General features: G+C 41.8%; 1 protein-coding gene across 2 annotated transcripts; it reads left to right on the plus strand.

Moving 5' to 3' along the window:
• Nucleotides 1–303: 303 nt before the first annotated feature.
• On the plus strand, nucleotides 304–16,480 carry POLR1D (RNA polymerase I and III subunit D). 2 transcript variants are annotated; one of them, XM_059466179.1, is made up of 3 exons: nucleotides 304–515; nucleotides 7,071–7,145; nucleotides 15,129–16,480. In XM_059466179.1, exons 1-3 carry the CDS (start codon nucleotides 490–492, stop codon nucleotides 15,412–15,414), a joined length of 387 nt encoding a protein of 128 aa, XP_059322162.1. In that variant the 5' UTR covers nucleotides 304–489; the 3' UTR covers nucleotides 15,415–16,480. The 2 variants fall into 2 exon arrangements, with proteins under 2 accessions (XP_059322162.1, XP_059322163.1); XM_059466180.1 differs by having other exon boundaries at nucleotides 425–515; nucleotides 7,075–7,145.
• The last annotated feature ends 3,283 nt before the right edge of the window (nucleotides 16,481–19,763 follow it).

Consider the following 19,763-nt stretch of genomic DNA (forward strand, 5'->3'; position numbering starts at 1 on the left):
CGCCTGATCGGCTGCGCGGAGCCCGGAGCGGTGGGGAGCGCGGGCGGGGCTGGCGCGGAGGAGGGGCCTGGTGGGGCGCTGCTCGCCCGGGACTGCCCGCGGACCTGTCCCCGCCTGCCCGAGCCTTGCGGCCGTGCCCGAGGAACAAACCCCGGGCGGCTCTGTGACTAAGAGCCCCAGCGGCGCTCCCGCCCTCCCGGCACTCAGTCACCGCCCCGCGCCTGCTTCTCCCGCCCTGTTTAGGTGCAAGGGGACCCTGCCCGCTAGGGAGCCCACCGCCCCCTCTCTCCTTTTGGCGGGGGCGCGACCGCCGGTACCGCAGGTGCCCCGCGGGGTGTGGCGGGACCCAGCTCGCACCGCCCCGGCTCCTCCCGCCGGGGTCCTCGCCGGCCCCTACGCCCGCCCCGCTGCCCCGCCCCGCCCGGCCGACAGCGGATGATGGCGCCGGCCTGCCCCTGAGGAGCCGCAGCGGGGGACAGTGGGGCAGCCATGGAGGAGGACCCGGAGCTGGAGAGGTGAGGGACGAGCGACAGCGCGGGGAGCGGTCCCGAGAGCGAGCGGCCTCTGCGGGGCTGCTGCGCTGCTCAGGCCCGGCAGCGCCTCCCGCGCCGCGAGGCCCGGGCAGCGCCGGGCTAGGGCCGGGGCCGGGGGCGGCTCCTCCCGGCCCGACCGCGCCGCAGAGCGGGCCCGAGCTCCGCCGGGCTGTGCCCGCTGTCCCCAGCCAGCCCCTGCTGTGCGTGTGCGGTCACGGTGCGCGGCCTGGAGCTGCTTCGGCCGCGTCTTCCGCACACAACTTTGGCTGCGTGCTGCTGTCGCTTAGAATCGAGATTGGAAGGTCTTGGGTGGTTCACTCCTTATTACAATTTGATCTTGTTGTGTACTTGGCAAAATAAATTATAAAAATCCAAGAACACCTTATGTTGTTAGGAATTTCATTTTTCAGTGCTGGATATGTGCCCGTTGACCAGTTGTTAGAATTGTATTTTTGTATCAAAAAAAATACAAAATGCTTGGCAGTTATTTTGTCAAAAAATAAAATTGTTTTCTGCTTGGCATTTCGCTGGGATCAGTGGATTCGTCTTGCTGCATGTTTTGAGTTGCTCCCAAGCAAACACTGAGGAATAAAACATTGATTTCTATATTTGGATACTCAAAGTAGGCCTCTCTTGCTTTTGTTTTAGGAATAGACTTTTGATGTTTATGTCACAAATGTTTTGCAAAATAGTCCTATTTGTGTGATGGGATTTTTTTTTTTTTTTTTGCTAGCTTATTTCTGGGTTGTTCACTTTCCTTATGGCTGTTTAAAACGACTGTTACAGTGAAGTGATGACCAGAGGCATACTGAACTGTTCTCCTCATGGTTCTCTCCTTTAACTTTTAGGAAACCATATCTGGGAATGCTTACTGAAAATAACTTTTTTCTGTTTAAATCTAGCAGGTATTTGAAATGTGCCAAAAGCAATAGTACTGAGACAGTGGAAGGGCTAGAGAGCTTAATGCTTTCTAAGAGGCTTTTAATTCTTCCTGAGCTACTTCTGCTCTCAGATCATCAGTTTAATAATTAAAGCTTCTTTCTGTGTATGCATGAATGTTATTTGTACTGCTGCCATTCCAAACTTAAACCTTTTTCATTCATGGCGAGTTGAAACTATGCCGCTGTTCTTCCATGCTGACTTCTGGTTGCTGTTGCCATGCTGGGGACCTGGGGTTCTCTGGGCATTCAGGGCATAGCTGACCTCACCAGCTGTAGCTGACTCCTCCACAGTCACCTCCTGACTGATGCTCTTCTTCCCAGGAGCTACATTCAAAGCTTTACCCTTCCTCGAAGGCTCAGTCCAAGTTGGGATTTGCTACTCCTGTTCTGTGGCCCCGTGGTAGATAATAAGCTCAGTGTCACTTAACAAAGTGACACAAGTAGGGTTTAGCTGTTTGGTGTCACCAGTCCGTGTCACTGTGCACCTCAAAGGGTGTTTAGTCGGCCCCAAACACATTACAACCACAATGCAGTGCACTTGACAATTAGCTCTTCCTGTCCTGGATCCACCTATCATTAGTTACTTTTTCACACCTTAAATTTTCATACCAGCTCAGCTTGGTGGTAGCACCCTGAATTGAGCTTGTGCTCTGTGCATTTAGAGGGTGTGCTTTGGCATTACTCTCTCCAAATAGTGCTTCCCTGTGCAGTCTTCAGTACAGAGCCCTTCCAGCCTAACACAGGCCTTTCTTTGTCCTTTGGGTTAGAAACATTATGCCTTAGATTCATATTCAATAACTTACTGATCATATTCTCCTGTGAGTAGTGTAGCAATGGTAGTTTAGGCTTATAAATTTTAAGAGTTTTATAATATGGGTTAACATACAAATAATAGCATTTCTGTTCTGTAGCCACCGTGTTAACTACTTTAGGTGGATTTTTAGCATTTAAAAATGGGTTTATGTGGAATATTTTTAGTAGTCTGTCTCTGAACTCAGGCTTGTCCTGCAATGCACAGATCTTAAATAAAAACTTAAGGTTTTTATACATGTGGTTTTTATTTCATTTACCATGAGGGAAAAAGAAGTGTAGTATTTTTGTGCACTTTTCAGGTCAGAAATGAATTTTGAGTCCCAGTATTCCAAAAAGTGATCTGTTAAGTCAGTCGCCCTATATTTTTGTTACTATCTAGGGAGAATTCCCTTCATCTAGCTTCTTTTATTTTATCCTTACTGCCACATTGCCTGATAATATTTTTCAATTTTACTGTGTCTGACTCTCACTTGATCTTGCTTTTGATGTTTGCCTCACTTTAATATGAAGTGAGGTTTTCCTAGAAGCTGAATACTAACTTTTAAGTTCCCGTGTGACTGTTGCATTCTGTGGATTTTAAAACTCTAAAAGCTGTAAATACCACAGATGTGTAAAACAGTAATATTTGCTACATTCTACTGAACTACTACTACTTCTGCTCCATCTTACCCAATAACCTTTGATGGAAGTATGAACTGAGATTTTCTCCTGGGAACTTGCTGGTACATCAGTGAAGACCCTGAGCCTTAAGGTTCCATGTGATTCTTAAGAAAATTCTAAATTATGTTAACATATGATTAATTGTATTTGAAGTTATGAGCCAAGAAGGAGGTGAGAAAAGTTGTGAATTAGCTAATAGGAGCTGCTCAGTTTGTTTCCTCTGCAAGCACCTGTAAGTGACTTTCCTAGTACATTTCAACTAAATATACACTCAGATATTATGGAGGTCACCATTTTCATTCTTATCTAAAAAATGAAATATTTCTTCCCCCTCTGCTTCCTAAAGTATTGTCATTGTGGTTCTGTGTGTTTGAAGCACAGAAGATGCATCATTTCTCTTTAAGTACAGAGGAAGTGGCTTTGTTATACTGTGTGTCCATATCCTTCCATAATTCATTCTGTCTCTCAGTAGCTACAAATATTTCACAGCCTTGGATGTCATACTTTGTTAGAAATACCTGCCAAGCTTATTTAGAGCATCATTTACTTGGGATTGTTTCCTAAGGAGATGGTGCTCTGAATCACAAAGAATGCTATAATTCTGGAACAAGAGGCCTGTAGTTGAGTTGAGAATCAATAATCTAATATTTTTGCTGCATGGGTAGCCCAGCCACACTTTTTAACAAGCAAGCTTTGTGCCTTGGAGAAAATTAATGGTTTTTACTATTGATTTTAACTATTAAAGTCAAGTGTCAGGATTCAGTATTCCTTACCCCTGGTGAAAAAAAAAAAAAAAAAAAAAAAAAAAAAAAGAAAAATGTGGTCTGCAAGCTAAGATTGATGTTTGAAATGGAGTGCTACGTTCACTACTCAGGCTGGTGAGAATATCAGCACAGAAATGTGCTGCAAATAGCACTCACAAGACTTGGCAAGTAGAATATTTAAATAGGTACAAAACCAGATCAGCAAAGAATGAGAGCATTCACATCCCCAATGTGGGATGTCTTTGAGCAAATGTCAGGAAGCTTGTGGTATATTGTGCTTCTTTTCATTCTTCACCTTGTAGTTGTGCCCTGGGTTTTATTCCTGACTTTCATTTTCATCAGTGTTCTTAGTAAGGGTGAGCAGATAGGACCAGCACATGAGATTTAATTTTAAATAACACTGTCAGTGTCTTCAGTCACTTGTTTGTGATGTGGGATGTGTAGGGGAGAAACCAAAGACAGGGAAAGCAGGAAGTTCTAGTGATGTGGGGAGAAGTGAGAATGGGAAAATAAAGGAACAAGGGAATAAAAAGTTCTGGTCATGTGTGTATAGGCTGCTGGTTGGTACTCTGGTCTGGCCATGCCCTGTGCCTAATCATCGCAGTCTGTCCTGTCTTCCTGTTAAATTCCTTTCTAACTCTGTCTTGGGTGAAGGACTGTTTGAGGGGAGAGGGTGTACATCCTAGTGCTAGCAGCTACAGTCAGACTGTGGGTTGGAGGGACCGTATGTCCATGGTGCTGGCTGCTGGAACATGTGAAGGTTTGGATGCCAGCAGCTGGGCTTGGACCTGGGCTGGAGGCCTGGGTGCTGGCAACTGGGGACATGTCACAGAGTGAGTAAACCAAATGTTAGCCCCTGAAATGGGATTGGGGACCATGTGCTTATCTGTGCTGTCGTACTGGAGCAAGTATGGGTGTGTGAGGGACCGTGTGGCTGTTGGTGGAGATCAAGCTGGAACAGCTGGTAAGTGGGTGAGTAGGGAGAGAGCTGGAGCGTGAGGCAGGAGGAGCTAGCTGTTGGGACACCAGGGAGTCCTGCCCAGCTGCTGAATAGACTGTAGGGTTAGGGGTGAGATGTGTGTGTGTGCTGGTGTGTCTCTACAGGCAAGAGTGAAGTGGGGTTGGGTACTGGGGCCCAGGGTGTCCCAGTCAGCCCTGTGTGATGGTCTGTACGGGCAGTGCAGGTGGGCTGAAGATTTGGGGCCTCCCACATCCAGCTGGAGAGAAGCAGGATGAAGCTGTGGGTCTGAGCAAACTGTGTGTCTGTCTGTGATGGATGTGGCCAGCAGTGTATGTGCCTGGTGTGTACATCTGCTCCTGGGAGCTGGTTTTCAGCCTTGCTACTGGTTGGACCTGCACATGGAGCTGTGGCTCTCTGGCCTCTCGGCTGTCAGATCCAGCATCATCTGTCTTCTCCTGACAGTCATCTGTAATCACAAACCATGGGTGGTCTCTGTAATAACAGGGTGCTTTCATTGCCTGTAACTATCAGACATACCTCTTTATTCCCAATTATTCATTTTTTCAGTCTATCCATTTGACCTTTTGGAACATAATTATGAAGCTCTTCCCCTGACTGAGGAATAGAAAATACTTTTCATTTTGCCTGACTAGGAATTATTCTGTTATTTGGACACATGTATTTACGATGCTGGTTATTAAGATATATGCAATGGGAGCTTTGCCTGTAACCTTGGAATACAGAGAGAGGAAAAACTCTAATCTCTCAGAAATGGAAATAGGTCTTGTAACATACTCTTGAAGATAAAAATATCACTGCTTGTACCTTCATGTTACTGCAATTCTGCAACTTGATTGCCCAAAAATAATTACCACAGCAGGTTTTAAGTGGTGCTTGCTATAAAACATGTCAGAATGATGACAGAGTTCTTTAAATGTGCCCCTGTCCCTAATTTTCTCTCCTATCAGTCTCCCAGTGTTTGGATGGTTCTGATGTGAAAGTTACATGCTGCATTCTCTTTGCTCATGCTGCTGCCTTTAGAATTGAAGCTGGCAGCCATGGAACTGTTTGTATTGTAACCATGCTGTAAAAATGAAGAGACTGAGGAATGTGGAGTCCCACGAGGCCTATAAAAGCAAATTTTAAAAACTTGTTTGCGTAGCTTTTGGCTTGCTTGTGTAGAGGATATAAGTTCAGTGAGTGGAAACATTATTTCAGAGAGGACATGGGCATTGCATTTCATTTGTCTGTGCAAGCTGAAAGGGCTTTGTAAAGCTGCAGTGAATAAGGGCAATGTTGAAAGAAGAGTATTAGGAAACAATGGTTGATAATGAAGGTGTGGAACTAGAAGGCTGCTAAGGTGGATGCCAAGTCAGTCTGAGCTTTGATAGAACAAAAAAAAGTCTCAAATACTTAAAGGCATGTAATTCCTGCCTAAGTTAATAGAATTGGTCTCACCATATTAATTTTTTATGATGTTTTCCCTAAAACTGAATCATAGCTGTTTAAAATACCTATGTGTGGGCTTTATTAGTGCTTTGTAGCTCAGATTATTTGGTTTCTTATTTCAATTAGAAATTGTTACAGATTTTGTAGTGCAATAATAATGACAGGCTTTTAATCTTTCAGTCAAGTTTCTTAAAAAGAGAATCACCAAGTTTGGTAACTGGTAATTAAAAGTCAGACACTTTCTTCCCCTCCTTCCTCACCTTTGTCTGACATTGCTGTTTGAAGGCTCAGGACAAGCTTCTATAAAAGCCCTGTGTTCCTACTATGATCGCTGTGACCTAGCTCAGGATGCTCAGATAGCAAATTCTGAGGTCTGGAGAAAAAAAAAATTGCTGTAATTTCATTAAGGCCTGTGTATGCAACATCTCTCATATTCCAGTGCTACGGCCTGTGTTTTGCACCCCTTTTTTGGTGTTCTTGCAAGCAGCCATCCCACACCCGCTGCTTCTCTTACCTGGGAAGGCACCAGTAGCTGGTGAGGTTGATGATGCTGAACTTGCCATTTTGGAGAAGGTACCTCCAGCAGAATGGCTTACCTGGGAGATACTCCTTTTCCATGAGTGCCTGTGGTATGATAGGACCCAGCTTGTCCTCACAGGCAGAAGTATGCTTAAAAGGGATTTGAAGTGCCCCAAGCCCTGTTTTTCATTCAGTGTTACAGTTTTTGTATTTGCAACACCTTTAGTTGGTTTTAATATTTCAGGATGTTTCTTTTAATCTTGGTGCATAGGAATTTGAATTATCTTAAAAGTCAAGGTGATTTTGGTAGCTTCTTTATTGCTTAATTCACTACAGTGAATAAAGCTATCTGTTTTATTTGCCCAAGTGCATAAAGTGGGAAGCTCTTGTGTTCCACAAGTGGTGACCTTTTCCTTTTTCTCTTACTCAGGAAGGCTGTGGAAGAATTACTTAAAGAGGCAAAACGTGGGAGAACCAGAGCTGAAACAATGGGAGCTATGGGTTGGTAAGTTGTGCCAGGAGGAGATGAATTGTGATGCCAAAATAAATCTTGTCTTTAATGTGTGACAGAAGTCTCTACCTTTTTATGTGTTTCATGTTTAAATAATTTGTACTCATCTACATATTTGGGCAAGAATTCCAGTGTAAATAAGAAAGAAGTTCAGGTAAATTCTGTCTGTGGGAAATTGCTTGTCTGAACGTGTTGAAGACAAAGCAATTGGAAAATTTGGAATATGTTCTTATAATAGATGGAATTGCAAAGTTTGGGTTGGAATCTCATGAGTCTTTGTGCATGTACTTACATACCAGCTGCATGTTACTGGGTTATTCTGTTTTAATTGAAAAGAATTCATAACCTGACTATGAAAGCTAAAGCCTTATATTAATAAAACTATCCTTTACTAGACAATTAATATGTAAATTGTAGCCAAAATGAACTCAATGAACTCAAAAGTATAATCCAGTTTTGGAAGAGGGTTACTTTTTAATACTAAAAAACCCTAAAACCCGGGGGCTAATTTGTATAGTAACTGGGAAAAAAATCACAGTATTTAAATCTTAAATGAAATACAACATTAATTCTTCAATGTAATATTCCAGATTTTACAGCTAGATTGACACGGAATGTAATGCATGTAATCATAGTTACAGAAGTAATAACATGCTGAGGAGGGTCATTCATCATAAAATAATGTATATGACTTTATTAAGAACCATTGGATCTAGGAGCATTCACACAAGTAGTGCACCAGTTGAGTGCGCTAAATGCACTTGTAGATAAGGTTTGTGTTCCTCCATCAACAGTACAAAGAAATAAGCCTGCCTGTTCATTAAGGTCTCAGCTCAGTTGTCTGTTTGTTTTAATAGCTCTGAAGAGATTGATATAGTGTCTTGCTGAAAAAAATAGTTACTCCTTTATGTTTTTAAACAGGTTTGGGATTTTTTGTATGTTTTACTCAGTATTTCTTCTAGGGATGCAGTTCATATCTTTTCTGTTAAAATAGCTTAATTGGTTTAATCCCCCAGAGTGGCTGTAGCTGTACTGATCCACCGTGCTTTGACCCTGCCAGCCTAGCCATGTGGCCAGGTAACCCAGTGCACACAGTTAGCACCATGAAGTGATGTCTGCATCCTGTTACTCTGAATTTGCAAGTTGATTCCAGATACGGAAACTAAAGATTTCAGCAGGTGCCCCTGTACAATTTTGCTGCCACTTGTGCAGTCTGGAATACCTGCCAGGAGAGTGTATGGGAATCTGCTCCTGAATGTGGCTCCTTCTTATTCCTTGTTTGTAAGAGGATAGCGGTCCTGTTCAGCTGGCTGTGATGATCAGCTCCGAATGCAGTTTGCTGAAACCTGATGCCCAGGGCCTACCAGGGAATGGGATAGGCAAGGGTGACCTGTTGTTCAGAGCAGGTTCAGGTTAATGGTGTCTGGCTAGGTCAGGGTTCTGCTAAAGTTGTAGGAGGAAAGGACTGTCAAGACAGAAGAAGACTCTTGACATAGGGCTTGGCATGGTGATACCCTGAACTGAGTCTGTTGAAGTGCTTTCCACTGCAGAGGTACTGAGTGAGCAGCCGTACTGGGTCAAACAAAGGATCCATCCCTGCAGTGCCCTGTGTCCCTCAGGGGCCCATACCCAGTGCCTAGGAAGTGATTTGCTGAATATCTTTGTTTCTGAATATGCTCAGTAGTACCTTCTAGCTGAACAGTTAGAACATCGGCTGGACTAGATGATCTTATAGGTCTCTTCCAGTCTTGAAAATTCTGTGATTCTGTGATTCTTCAAGGTAGTTCTTCTGCATCTCAGGAGATCATATTCTTAGAGATTATTTCTTTGTACGTATTGCATCTTCAGGGATTTTTATCTCACTGAATCTATCATTAGAGAGACTGGTAGTAATCCCTTTTGTTGACAAATCTACTGCTGTAGGGTTTGGCATAAGCTAGTGTGTGGCTGAAAGGAAAGTATAAAGCCCCCCAAAGGCAGTAAGTCTTTGCTGTCCAGTTCTGCAGGCACAACAGACAGAACAGAAGCTGCCACTGCTGTCACCTCTTCAATATTTTTTTTGTGCCCTGTTATGCAGTTCTCGTGCTTCTGAACTGGCCCAACAGCTAGGTATTGCACAAACACATGGGAGATATAATGGGTAAGATATTTGGAAGAAAACTTAACTATGCTCAGTTGAATATCACACTCCAGCAAAATGCTGTCAAGTGTTACTGATCCTGAAGGGCTTCAGAGATTACATCCAGCACTGAGATGTAACCTTGCAAGGTGTAAACTACTGAGAAGAAAGTAACTTCTGCTCAGAGCTCTGGGAATGAAATGAGCAAATGAAATTAGTAGAGCAGTTAGCTCATGAAAATGTGTTACTAGTTGACCAGATTGAGGAAATCATAACTGATGCAAAGACAAGGTCATCACCAGCTTGTCTAAAAGCACAGTGCTAACAGGTGAAACACAAAACCTTCCTTCCTTGCCAAACTCAAAATGCTTACAGGTGTGTTTCATGAGGACTTCTGGGATTCCTCAGCCCTTTGTCAGAGGAGTCCTGGAGAAGAGATGCATACACCCTGGAGACATCTAGTGTAAGGCCATCAGTCCTGCATTGGCACTGGAAAGTTGAAGCAGCTCAACCTATGAAGAAAAGATTTGTTCTGCCATCTGTCTTTGGGTAAGGAGAAGCAGAGGCTGCTACTGCTCATACTTCACTGATTCCAGTTTATGTTGCTTTCCAGCAGCTGTTGAATACTGGGAAATACATTTCTGGAGTCAGTGGCATTTACAGAAGTTGGTCAAAGGGAGGTATGTGGAGAAGTGGCATTTCTGGGTGGGGTGACTATATTGTGCATACCATTACAAAGGAGTAGTGTCTCCTGGTGAATATTGATGGCAGCAAAGCCTTCAGCAAGCCTCTCAGCACTGTTTTGGGACTGCTCTCAGGTTCAAGCCATTGCTCTGTTACTGTCCAGAGTGACTAGTTCTCCATAGCTCAGGTACACTGTTTGAAAAAGTTCCCCAAGAACCCCTACCTAACCTTTTGCTGTCTCATAATTTGAGATAGATGATGGTTGCTGGAGCCTAAAATACAAGTATCCAAACCAGCTTAGCTGACAGGTACAGAAAAAATGCACAAAACCATCAACCTGCAGCCCAGTCTCATACAAAGACTGAGCCTTGAAATACAGGGCAGTATCATTAATATTTCTTCTAGTTTGGGAGTGTGTTGCTGGTTTCACATTGTCTTACAAGTTTAATGTGGATGACATGGGCAGGTGCTGCAACCTTAGAGGCTTGTGGAAGAAAGGCTTGCCCCAGTTTGGCACAAGTAACCAGCAGGGAGGTTGGCAGTGATATTTGCCAAGACTTTGTTCGGGAAGGGAAATTATTTAAGGCTCTCTGGACATGGAGCAACTGTCAGTACTGCTGGAGGGCTGCATGATCTCTTAGTTGGTTAAGAATCTCAGCTCACTGGCCTCCATACTCTCAGGACTGCTCAGATAGGCAGTATGTAGGTCCATGGTGAATGAATCCAAGAAATGCCGGATATTCTTATTTGTAGATTTCATTCAGCAGTGCAGTATTTCTAGTTCCTGCAGTGTTCCTTTTGTACGTACTCTGTGGCTGGGGTGATTCTTGTTGGGAGATGGGGGGGTCTCCTGAATCCTTATGATAACACATGATGTAGATCCTGCTGCTAATGTGTCTGGCTCAAGCATTAGTACAGCTAATCACAAATAAGGAAATGTGTGAGAGAAGGGTAAGGAAGAACCCTCTTCTGAAGGTGTCTTAATCCTGGAGATGTTAATCAGAACAGAGCAGAATCTGTGGTTGAATCCTAGTGATGATGCTGTAATGCTGGAACTTCTGAGATGAGAAAAGACAGCAGAGCAGTTGTCTGGAAGCTAACATTTGAAGGATCAGTTGGATCCAGGGTGAGGAGTTTTGGACAAATAGTCTAAGAATATTTGAAATGCTTAGATAAATTTGTTTCATCAGAGGCTATTGGAGATAGATTAAATAGGATATTTGGGAGTTTCCATTGTTTCTAATTAAAATAAAGCCAAACATTCAGCTTCTTTGAAGTGTTTCTCTTGGTTCTATGTACGTAATTCATGACTTTCTTTATAGCAGTGAAGTTAGGTCCCATTTTAAGCAGTTGTTCTGCTTTAACTAAAAAAGGCAGTTAAAATGCAACAAAAGTGACTGTGTGAAAAAAGTTCTAGATGCCTTTTTTTCCAATGTATAGGTCTGATCTTTGGAGATGCTGATAACATGAGCCAAAGCTAAATTGAATGTAGCTTCTCATCTTATTTGAAAAGCTTATGTAAAGTAAGAACTGGAAAACATGATAGTTTTGGATGGTTTGTTCAGCTCTGCATTGTAAGAGCAGATGAAATTACAATTAAAAAAATTTGGAAGCATTACATTATTTTAAAGTCTATTTTTTGTAAAGCAATCCTAAAATTGCTTTCATTCCTGTAGATAGCTTTCTGTTCAATACCAAATCTGTTAGAAGTACAGCAGAATACAAAATGATGATGCTACTGAAACTGTGAAGTGCTGTGTTGCATCTTGTCTTTGAATGGGTGTTGTGTGCAGGAACACTGCAATAGATTCCCCTCAGCTTTCATTTGAATATGAGGAGGAGGAGAAACAGGGTACAGATAGAGATTGAAAAAAATATGTTTAAATCTTGTAATCAGGGAACATCCTAACTCAAGCTGTCACTGGAACAGATTGCCCAGAGAAGCTCTGGTTGTCTTGTCTCTGGAAGTGTTTAAGGCCAGGTTGGATGGAGCTCTGAGCAACCTGATCTCGTGAAAGGTGTTGACAATATTTAAGGTCCCTTCCAAACCAGATTCTATGATCCTACAAAGTCCTGCCAGCTGCACCTGGCTGCCAAGACCGTATTTCAAAACTTTCCGTGTCCTCTGAGGCATCCTCTTTTGTAAGGTCCCCCATAACAGGGTAACAACACAGATTACTTGGTTTGGCAAAACAACCTCTAGCTGTTTCCCCTCCCTCTTCAGTCACTCTTCTAATGAAATACTATATTTTCCATGGCAGTTTGGAAATGGTAGAAATGTACTTGTCAGTTCATACGTAGTGAACTTTTTTTCTTAAAAAGATGGGGTTTAATCTGTATGGTAAGGCTGACTGCGCCAATCCTGTTTGGCGTGTCCAGTTACTCAGCAGAGACAAGACTGGCACATGGCATTGTGCTCTTGTGTCTTAAAGGGTGTCAGCATGTTTTTACTGTTAGGAACTTGTATAGTACATTTCTGTGCTGAACTGCACTGCTGCATGGGATGGCAGGCACTGGTTGGAAATTCTGTGTTACTGCACAGAAATTGACTTAAAGGGTCAAAAATAGGGTTAATATTTGACCGACATTAACAATGAGAGATTTAATTTTTTCTTAAAGGGCAATATAATTGTGTTGCATTGTCTTGGTTATTATATAGTGGAGAGATTTTGAGTGGTGTGAGATTTATTTGTGGAGGGAGGCAAGATTCTGTCTGAAAGAATAGCTTGCTGTAGCTTTTGGAGCATGCGGAGCAGAAAGTGAACCTTACAATGGGTGAAGACTGCTACAGAACTGGAGTGTGATAGACAGGAAGGCTCTAGCACTGCAGTTTGTGTCCTTGCCTCACACATGCCTGCAGCCCTGCTTGGGGCAGATTTCACTTCAGAACTTTAATGTTCTTTTAACTTGTTTGGTTTTTGCTGGTTGGTTGGTTGGTTTGTTTAAAAGCAAACCTTCTCAAATCAGTTCTGTGGCACTGTTTGCTGGTCACAGCAGCATTGTGTTCCGCCATGCCCAGGCTGAGATTGCCTCCCAGCCCTCCAGAACTCACCTGAGGGCAAACCTGTTTGTGAATTGAGCACTGCAGGATCAGGCCCTACAGCAAACCCAAGCCTGGCCTTTGGAGATGGCAATTTCCTCACCATTAGAGATGATCTCAAAGATATCAAAGTTCACTTTTAGTCTTCACAGTTCCATATATACCATGGCTATTTGTGAACTTGTCCTCTGTGTGTGTAATATAGCGCACACCATACATCTTGCTTGCTTGAAGATTTAAAGGCAACATGTGCTTTGTTGAAGTCTGAAGTCAATAAAACTAAGAACTAATGCTTTTCTTCAGTGCCATGACTTACTGCTGCTCCATGAAAGCCTGGTGGCTCACTTTAATCACAGTATGATAGTAAACTAATGACATCTCTTAGCTGACTCTCAAGTCCAGCATTTCTCATCAATTTTCATTCTTAGTATAGCTCAGGCAGCACTCTTAGTGTCAAAAAGAAATAAATGCTTCAGCCAGATGGATTTATTTAGGTTAAATTGACTGTCTCATTCTAGCACCATATATTAGTGCTTAAATCAGTGCATTTCTTAAGAAAAGGCAAGAGGAAGAACAAATGTGAAATGGATTTTGCCTGGATGCAGCCTAGAGAAGGCTGCCCTCCTTGGTAGGAAATGCTGAGGTACAATAGTTTAATGCAGTCATAAGACATACAAAGGACTTTAATTTTGGCTGGTTTCTGTTATGTCTTGAGTGTAACCTGTGCCATGACTTGTTCAGCACCATGTTCATCATTTGTGTAGCTTCAAACAGAAACCCTGTTCTACTGACATTTATTTATCTAATTTACAGAAGAGATATACTAGATTAAAGATCTTATTTATTTAAAACCAGGATTTGAGAAAAATAGTGTCGATTTATATGAAGAAAGTTTAGAAAATTTTAAAATTCTATGCAGTAAAGTGTATCAGAAAATACCTAGTGGAATTAAAACAGTATGGCTGTATACTTCTAAAATTGCTCTCCTAAGCTCTTGAAGGATTTAGCACAAGAACAATTATCAGGAATGCTTAGTAGGTAGACCTGAACCAAACCACATGGTAAATTGCATGTCCAGTTGAGTCATGAAATGTGCTAAATGATCATACGTGATCTTTGTTGTAGTTTGCTTGTTGTTCTGATAGTTCTGATGGTTTAGAGGCGTCAAAGGTTTTTGAGTAGTTAGGGTATAATTTCTACACTTACACAAAATATTCAAGTAGATGATCTTAACTTTGTGGTGTTAGGATTCCATGACTGATTGATTCAGTAAGTTGCTGTGATCTCTAACAGCTCTGATTTTTTAAAAGGAATCCTGTAACTTGTCTCAAAACTGTGAAGATAAACACCACAGTGAGTCCAACTATAAACAAACTCTTCAGAGTGATTTCTGCTTTCTATAGGAACGTATTTAAGCTTGTTTTATCTTGTTCCATTATTTAAGAGGTGATAAATTGGGAATAAGTAGAGTACAGTTGATACCGGCAAAATAAATGAAATTTACCGTACTTGTTTCCTAAAACTAGCTGATAAATTATGTGCAAAAGTGTTAAGCTGCAAGAGGAGAAAGTAAAAACAAAGCAGAAAGTAGTTGGATAAGTATCTTTATTATTTAAGAAAAAGAAATAAAACACTTTGGTGGTTGCTAAGTATAAGTTTAAATTGGTATGTCTCATGTATATGTTTATGCTACAGCTATTTGGGTTCCTCATGCATGTGTATCTTACTTTCTGAATATTGCAGTTCACTAGATAATGCTGACTTTAAAAGATCATGATCTCTGTAAGGCATTCTGATTTGACTTAGGGTATGTTACTAAATGTTTGATTTCTGAATACCTAAGTTAGGCACCATCAACTTTAAAATACATTGGTATCCTTTGCTTCCCCCTACACACACTACCTTGAGAAAATCATGTGAATTTTGAAGTAAAATAGTTTTCTTCCCATAAAGAGTAAGACAAAAGAATGGTGATGATTTGGAACTTATTTTTCTGTACTGAGAGTTTACACTAGGTGGCATGCAAGGAAAGCCAAAATCACAAACCTATCTTAAAATCACTGAAGTTAAAATCTCAGACTTGTCTTGGGATGTTTTTACCTTGTCTTTTGATGACTTTTGCATGTCTTTACAGGTTGAAATGTCCTCTTGCTGGTACAAATAAAAGATTTCTTATTAATACCATCAAAAACACGTTGCCATCTCAAAAAGAACAAGACCAAGAGCGTGAGCAAAAGGAAGATGATAAGGAGTCTGAGCCAAGCAAAAGCAGGAAAGAAGAAAAACCAAAGAAACGCAGAATTCACCCGTACACACCCAGCTTTCAATCCAGAAGGAGGATCAGCTACTCTCCTCCAAGGCACCAAAGCAGGAACCAGCACACCAAGGATAAACATGAAAAGCGATCGAGCAAGCGATGAGGAGAGGAGAGGAGAGAGACAAGTATGTGTTGTTACAAGTCAGGAATGTCATTGAGTGTGGGAAAACAGAGGTGTCTCAGTTTTTCAAGAAGAGTTGATGTTCAAACTTGAGTTTTCAACCAAGTTGCCTGTGTGAGAAGTAACCTTGAGGTAGCTTTAGAAACTTTTCTTTGGGACCTTTAAGAGAAAAGCAAAGTACAGCATAAAACTTTCAGTTGTTTTAGAACAGACATTCCCTTATCTGTTCCTCTCTCCCCTTCTGACTAAGCCTAGGGTCTTGGTGATGGAGTGTGATACATGTGTCACTGTCTAATACAAATCATTTAGTCATGTCACTCTTTTGGAAATAAATTTAAATCAAGCAGAATTCTATTTATTGTGTGAAGTTTGCAGAACTTCTTTGCTGCTAACCAATAAGAAGTTTTGCTTATTTGGATTAGAATCTAGAAAAAGAGAAAGCTGGTCAGTGCCTGGCCAAGCATATGCATTTTGTATAGAATATAAGAGATTGCTGTCTTTAATATAAAAAGAACAAATTAAAATTGGGTGATGTTGGTTTTGCTTTCCAAGAGGGACTGCTGGGAAATACTGATTTTGCTTGTTAATGTGTTCACAAACCTATCATAGATAACAATAAACATTACCCCTAAAAAGCTACAACTGCAATAATTGTCTCTGTTTACACTTCCCTCTGTAAGGAAGTAGTTGGAACAGTCTGTTGTCATGGTGCTTTCAAAACAAACCCTGAAGACAAAATTTTCATCTTTCCTGTCTACTGCTAGAAAGTTTCCAAGTAAATATGTAATTCTAGAAATACAGAGGTGATACTTAAACTGCCAAATGCTCACTTTCCAAGCCTATGTGACAATTCTGTAGTGGTACAGTTCTTAAACTTGTGACCATGAGCACAAATGATACCCATTGGCATCTTCTATGTCTCACTTCTGTTTGTGTTACATTAACAAACCTCTACGTCAAACATTTTGTATTTTGCTCTTCTCAGAAATAATTGTTTTCAGCATAGGTTTGTTTTTGAGTGTGTTAACAATAAAATCGGAAACGTTCATTGAGAGTGCCCCGCGGAATTAATGCAATTAATGGTTTCTTACCCGGGACGGGGGCTCCGCGGCTCGTCCGCGGTGAGCCGGGGCAACGGCGCCACCTATAGGCGAGTGCGCGCCTCGCCGCGGCACCGGGCTGGCTCTCCCGAGCTCCTGAGGGACAAAGCGGGGCGGCTCCGCTGGATTCTGCTGCGGGAGCTGGGAATTGCTCTTCTGAGTAGCGGGAAGGTGGAAATGCTGGCGCTGAGCCCGCTGGACACTGGCAGGGTCAGCATATCCAATGAAGTGGGATACTTGGACATTTCCCCAGAGGAGTTATGCACAGATCCTCTATTTCCCTGCAAGACCCACAGCACTAAATTGGACCTTTCAGAAAATTTACAGTTATTTAAGTGGGATTAATGAAAAGGTAGTATCTTTGGAGAATACAAGGACTGTCTTCAGTGTAAATAAACAGATGGTGTTTGCAGTTCTTATTCTGCTGAGTACAATCACTCTTGTGCACTCCTTAATAATCCATTTTGGGAGGACAGCAGCTATAACACTGGCTGAGTTCTGCTGCAGTGACACTGCTGAATGGATATGACTTTGAAGCAGAGCATTCATCTCACCATTGGTCAGAATTTGGCCTGGAGATGTTCCACAGAAAAAAATTTTGTGAATTCTTGCTGGTCTGGCTTGTGCTGGTATATGCTGTCCTGAGAGATTTCAACTCTCAGGCCTTCAAACACCACTTTGGGATAAGGGCTGTTGTTGATGCTATATTAATTTATGCCAGGCTTTCAGGTAGGGAAACTGATTATAGCATGCTCTCAGAATTAGTCTGGATTGCTGATAATGCTTGCACACTGGAAATGCTCAGCTAAAGGATCTGACATGACCTGCACTGATAACTGGAGAAAGCTTTTCATCGCTGGTGGTGGTGGTAGGTTCAAATTCAATTCCACATTTTTCTGAATTACAGAATACAGACTAATTATTAATCTTGCATTGGTTAATTCCATTTTATAATGCTTTTGTAAGTGTACTTAATAAAAACAAAATCCTCCACTGCTCATTAACTGTTCTTAAGGCAACTCTTTATAGAATCACAGAATGGGTAAACTTGGAAGGGAGCACACTGATTTTTTTTTAATAAGAATTTGGGTGCACAAAGCCAGTTTTGTATTTCGTCTGCAGTTGCTCATATTGTGCAGCCCCAGCATCATGTTTATAAGGCTACCTAAAGATAGGATTTAACCCTGAAAATTAGGAGTTGTACATGAGTTTTCCAAATGTGTTGCTAACTGCTGTGCACTTTTTACTTGTAGAAGTGTCTTGTCCTTAAAAAAATATGTAAATAAATAGTATGTTCTTGGTCTCAGCTTCCCTAGTTATTCCCATGGGAAGAGAAGGCACCTTACCTTAGTGTTGCTGCAGCAATATTTCGCAGGTGTTTCTTGTTAATGTGTGACCTACCAGTGTTGTCTGTGTTTAGTTTCAGTGCACATTATGTGGATAAAGTTTATTCAGGTGAGACTATTCTCTTGCCATAGCCAGAACTATTTGTTCTTTAGATTTTATTATTATGTTAGATAGAAATCCTCCAAATGTTCATTTTCGTCAATCTGGTACTGAATGTAGATCACAAAACAATGTGAAAGAGGACAAAAAATTTTATTTAGCCTTCATGAAATGCTTTTGTTAGTTTTGACTGTCAGAGAGATAGTAACATGCAGTTCTTGCATTCATTGTACAGCCTCCTCTCTTTTGTAAATCCAATTTGAATTATTTACAATGAATCTTGAACGTCCAAGAAAAGCTTGACAGATTTCATGTGTAACACAACTTAAGGGCAAAAACACAGCCTCTTTTTTAGACTGCATCACTCTAAACCAGAAGTTTCTTGAGGTGCAGTTGAAAGACTGTTCCTTAGTGATCATGAAATTTCTACAGAAAACTAGTTAACAAAGGAGATGTAAATGTTTGTAGATCAATGGAATAATGTAGCAGGAGGGGGTTGCTTTTCCTGCACAGAGCTGGTTTGGGTTCTTTTTTATTGTGGCTGCAAGTTGATCACCAAGAAGCATGTTTCCTCTCCTGTCCTGTCGAAGCTCTCACTAATAATTATGTGCTTTCAGTTAATTAAGCTGGAACAGCACAAAAGCAGACTTGTTTGGATAAGTAGCAAGAAAACATATCTGGATTGTGTTTGAAGAAGGATTTTAGTCATTTTACCAGTGGAGTCACTGATCCACCAAATCTTTATTCATGTGAGTGATCTTTGCACTTGCAAATAATCCTGTTGTAGCTCACCATCTATGAATGAAACTCCTGTCTGCATTAATATACACTTTGTTTTAGTGACTGTCAAAAGGAAATAATCAAGAGTAAATATTAAAGAGCACATAGCTCTGCTCAGCTTGAGACTCTGACTTCTGAATTCTCCAGCTTTTCCTGGTAGAGAATTGCTCATGTCTCTTGAAGAACCACATGAGGGATGAAAGTTTGCCTAATGCTTGTCATTTAAAATTTCTCAAAGAAAAATGCCAGCAAGCAACTAATCCATCAAGACAAGCAACAACTGACAATTGCTGGTAATGAACTGGTTTTTAAGTCAAAAAATAATAGTATTAAGAAAGGAGTATAACACATGAAGGAAAACCAAGGCCCTACATGAGCTGTTACCTTGTCTTGATTCTGTGTATTATATTCAGATGCAGTTTTCCCTACCTGCCATTGCTCCTCCAGGCAGTGCTGCATGGTCAGTACCTCTCTGAACCCCTCCATGCAGAGAGGCACTTGCTAAGTCCCTGGAGAACAGAATATGTTTTGTCTAGAAAAGTTTGAGTTTACCCCTTTCTTTTTCTCCTAGTGTCCATTTACTAAGTTGGGGGATGCCCCAAGGAGAGGGAGGTGAAGTTTCCCATGTTCTGCCTCTCCACCTCCCTCCCTGAGGACGCCAGCAAGATGCTGTGTGGGGCATGGCTACTGGAAAGACCTCCTTCATGGCAAGCCCCTGAGTCAGTCTAGTTAAGTAAATCTCTGTGAGAAAGCCCAGGCTCCTAGGGAAGTGGCTGGTGCTGTGTCAATGAGTAAACCCACAGCTGGTGTGTATCAGGGAAGTTCTGCTGCACTGAGCTCCTGCACACATCCTGCCTGCCAGAAGTGCTGCAGACCTGCAGGTAGATGCACAGCTCCTTGCAATGTCTGCCTGGCAAAAGGACTGAGGATCAGCCCCATTGTGGGAGAATATCTGAAGGTGCCTCTGCATCTGCCTCATCAACAGGTCTCATTTAGACCCGGATC

The sequence above is a fragment of the Ammospiza nelsoni genome, chromosome 2 (assembly GCF_027579445.1).
Source record: "Ammospiza nelsoni isolate bAmmNel1 chromosome 2, bAmmNel1.pri, whole genome shotgun sequence".
Lineage (NCBI taxonomy): Eukaryota > Metazoa > Chordata > Aves > Passeriformes > Passerellidae > Ammospiza > Ammospiza nelsoni.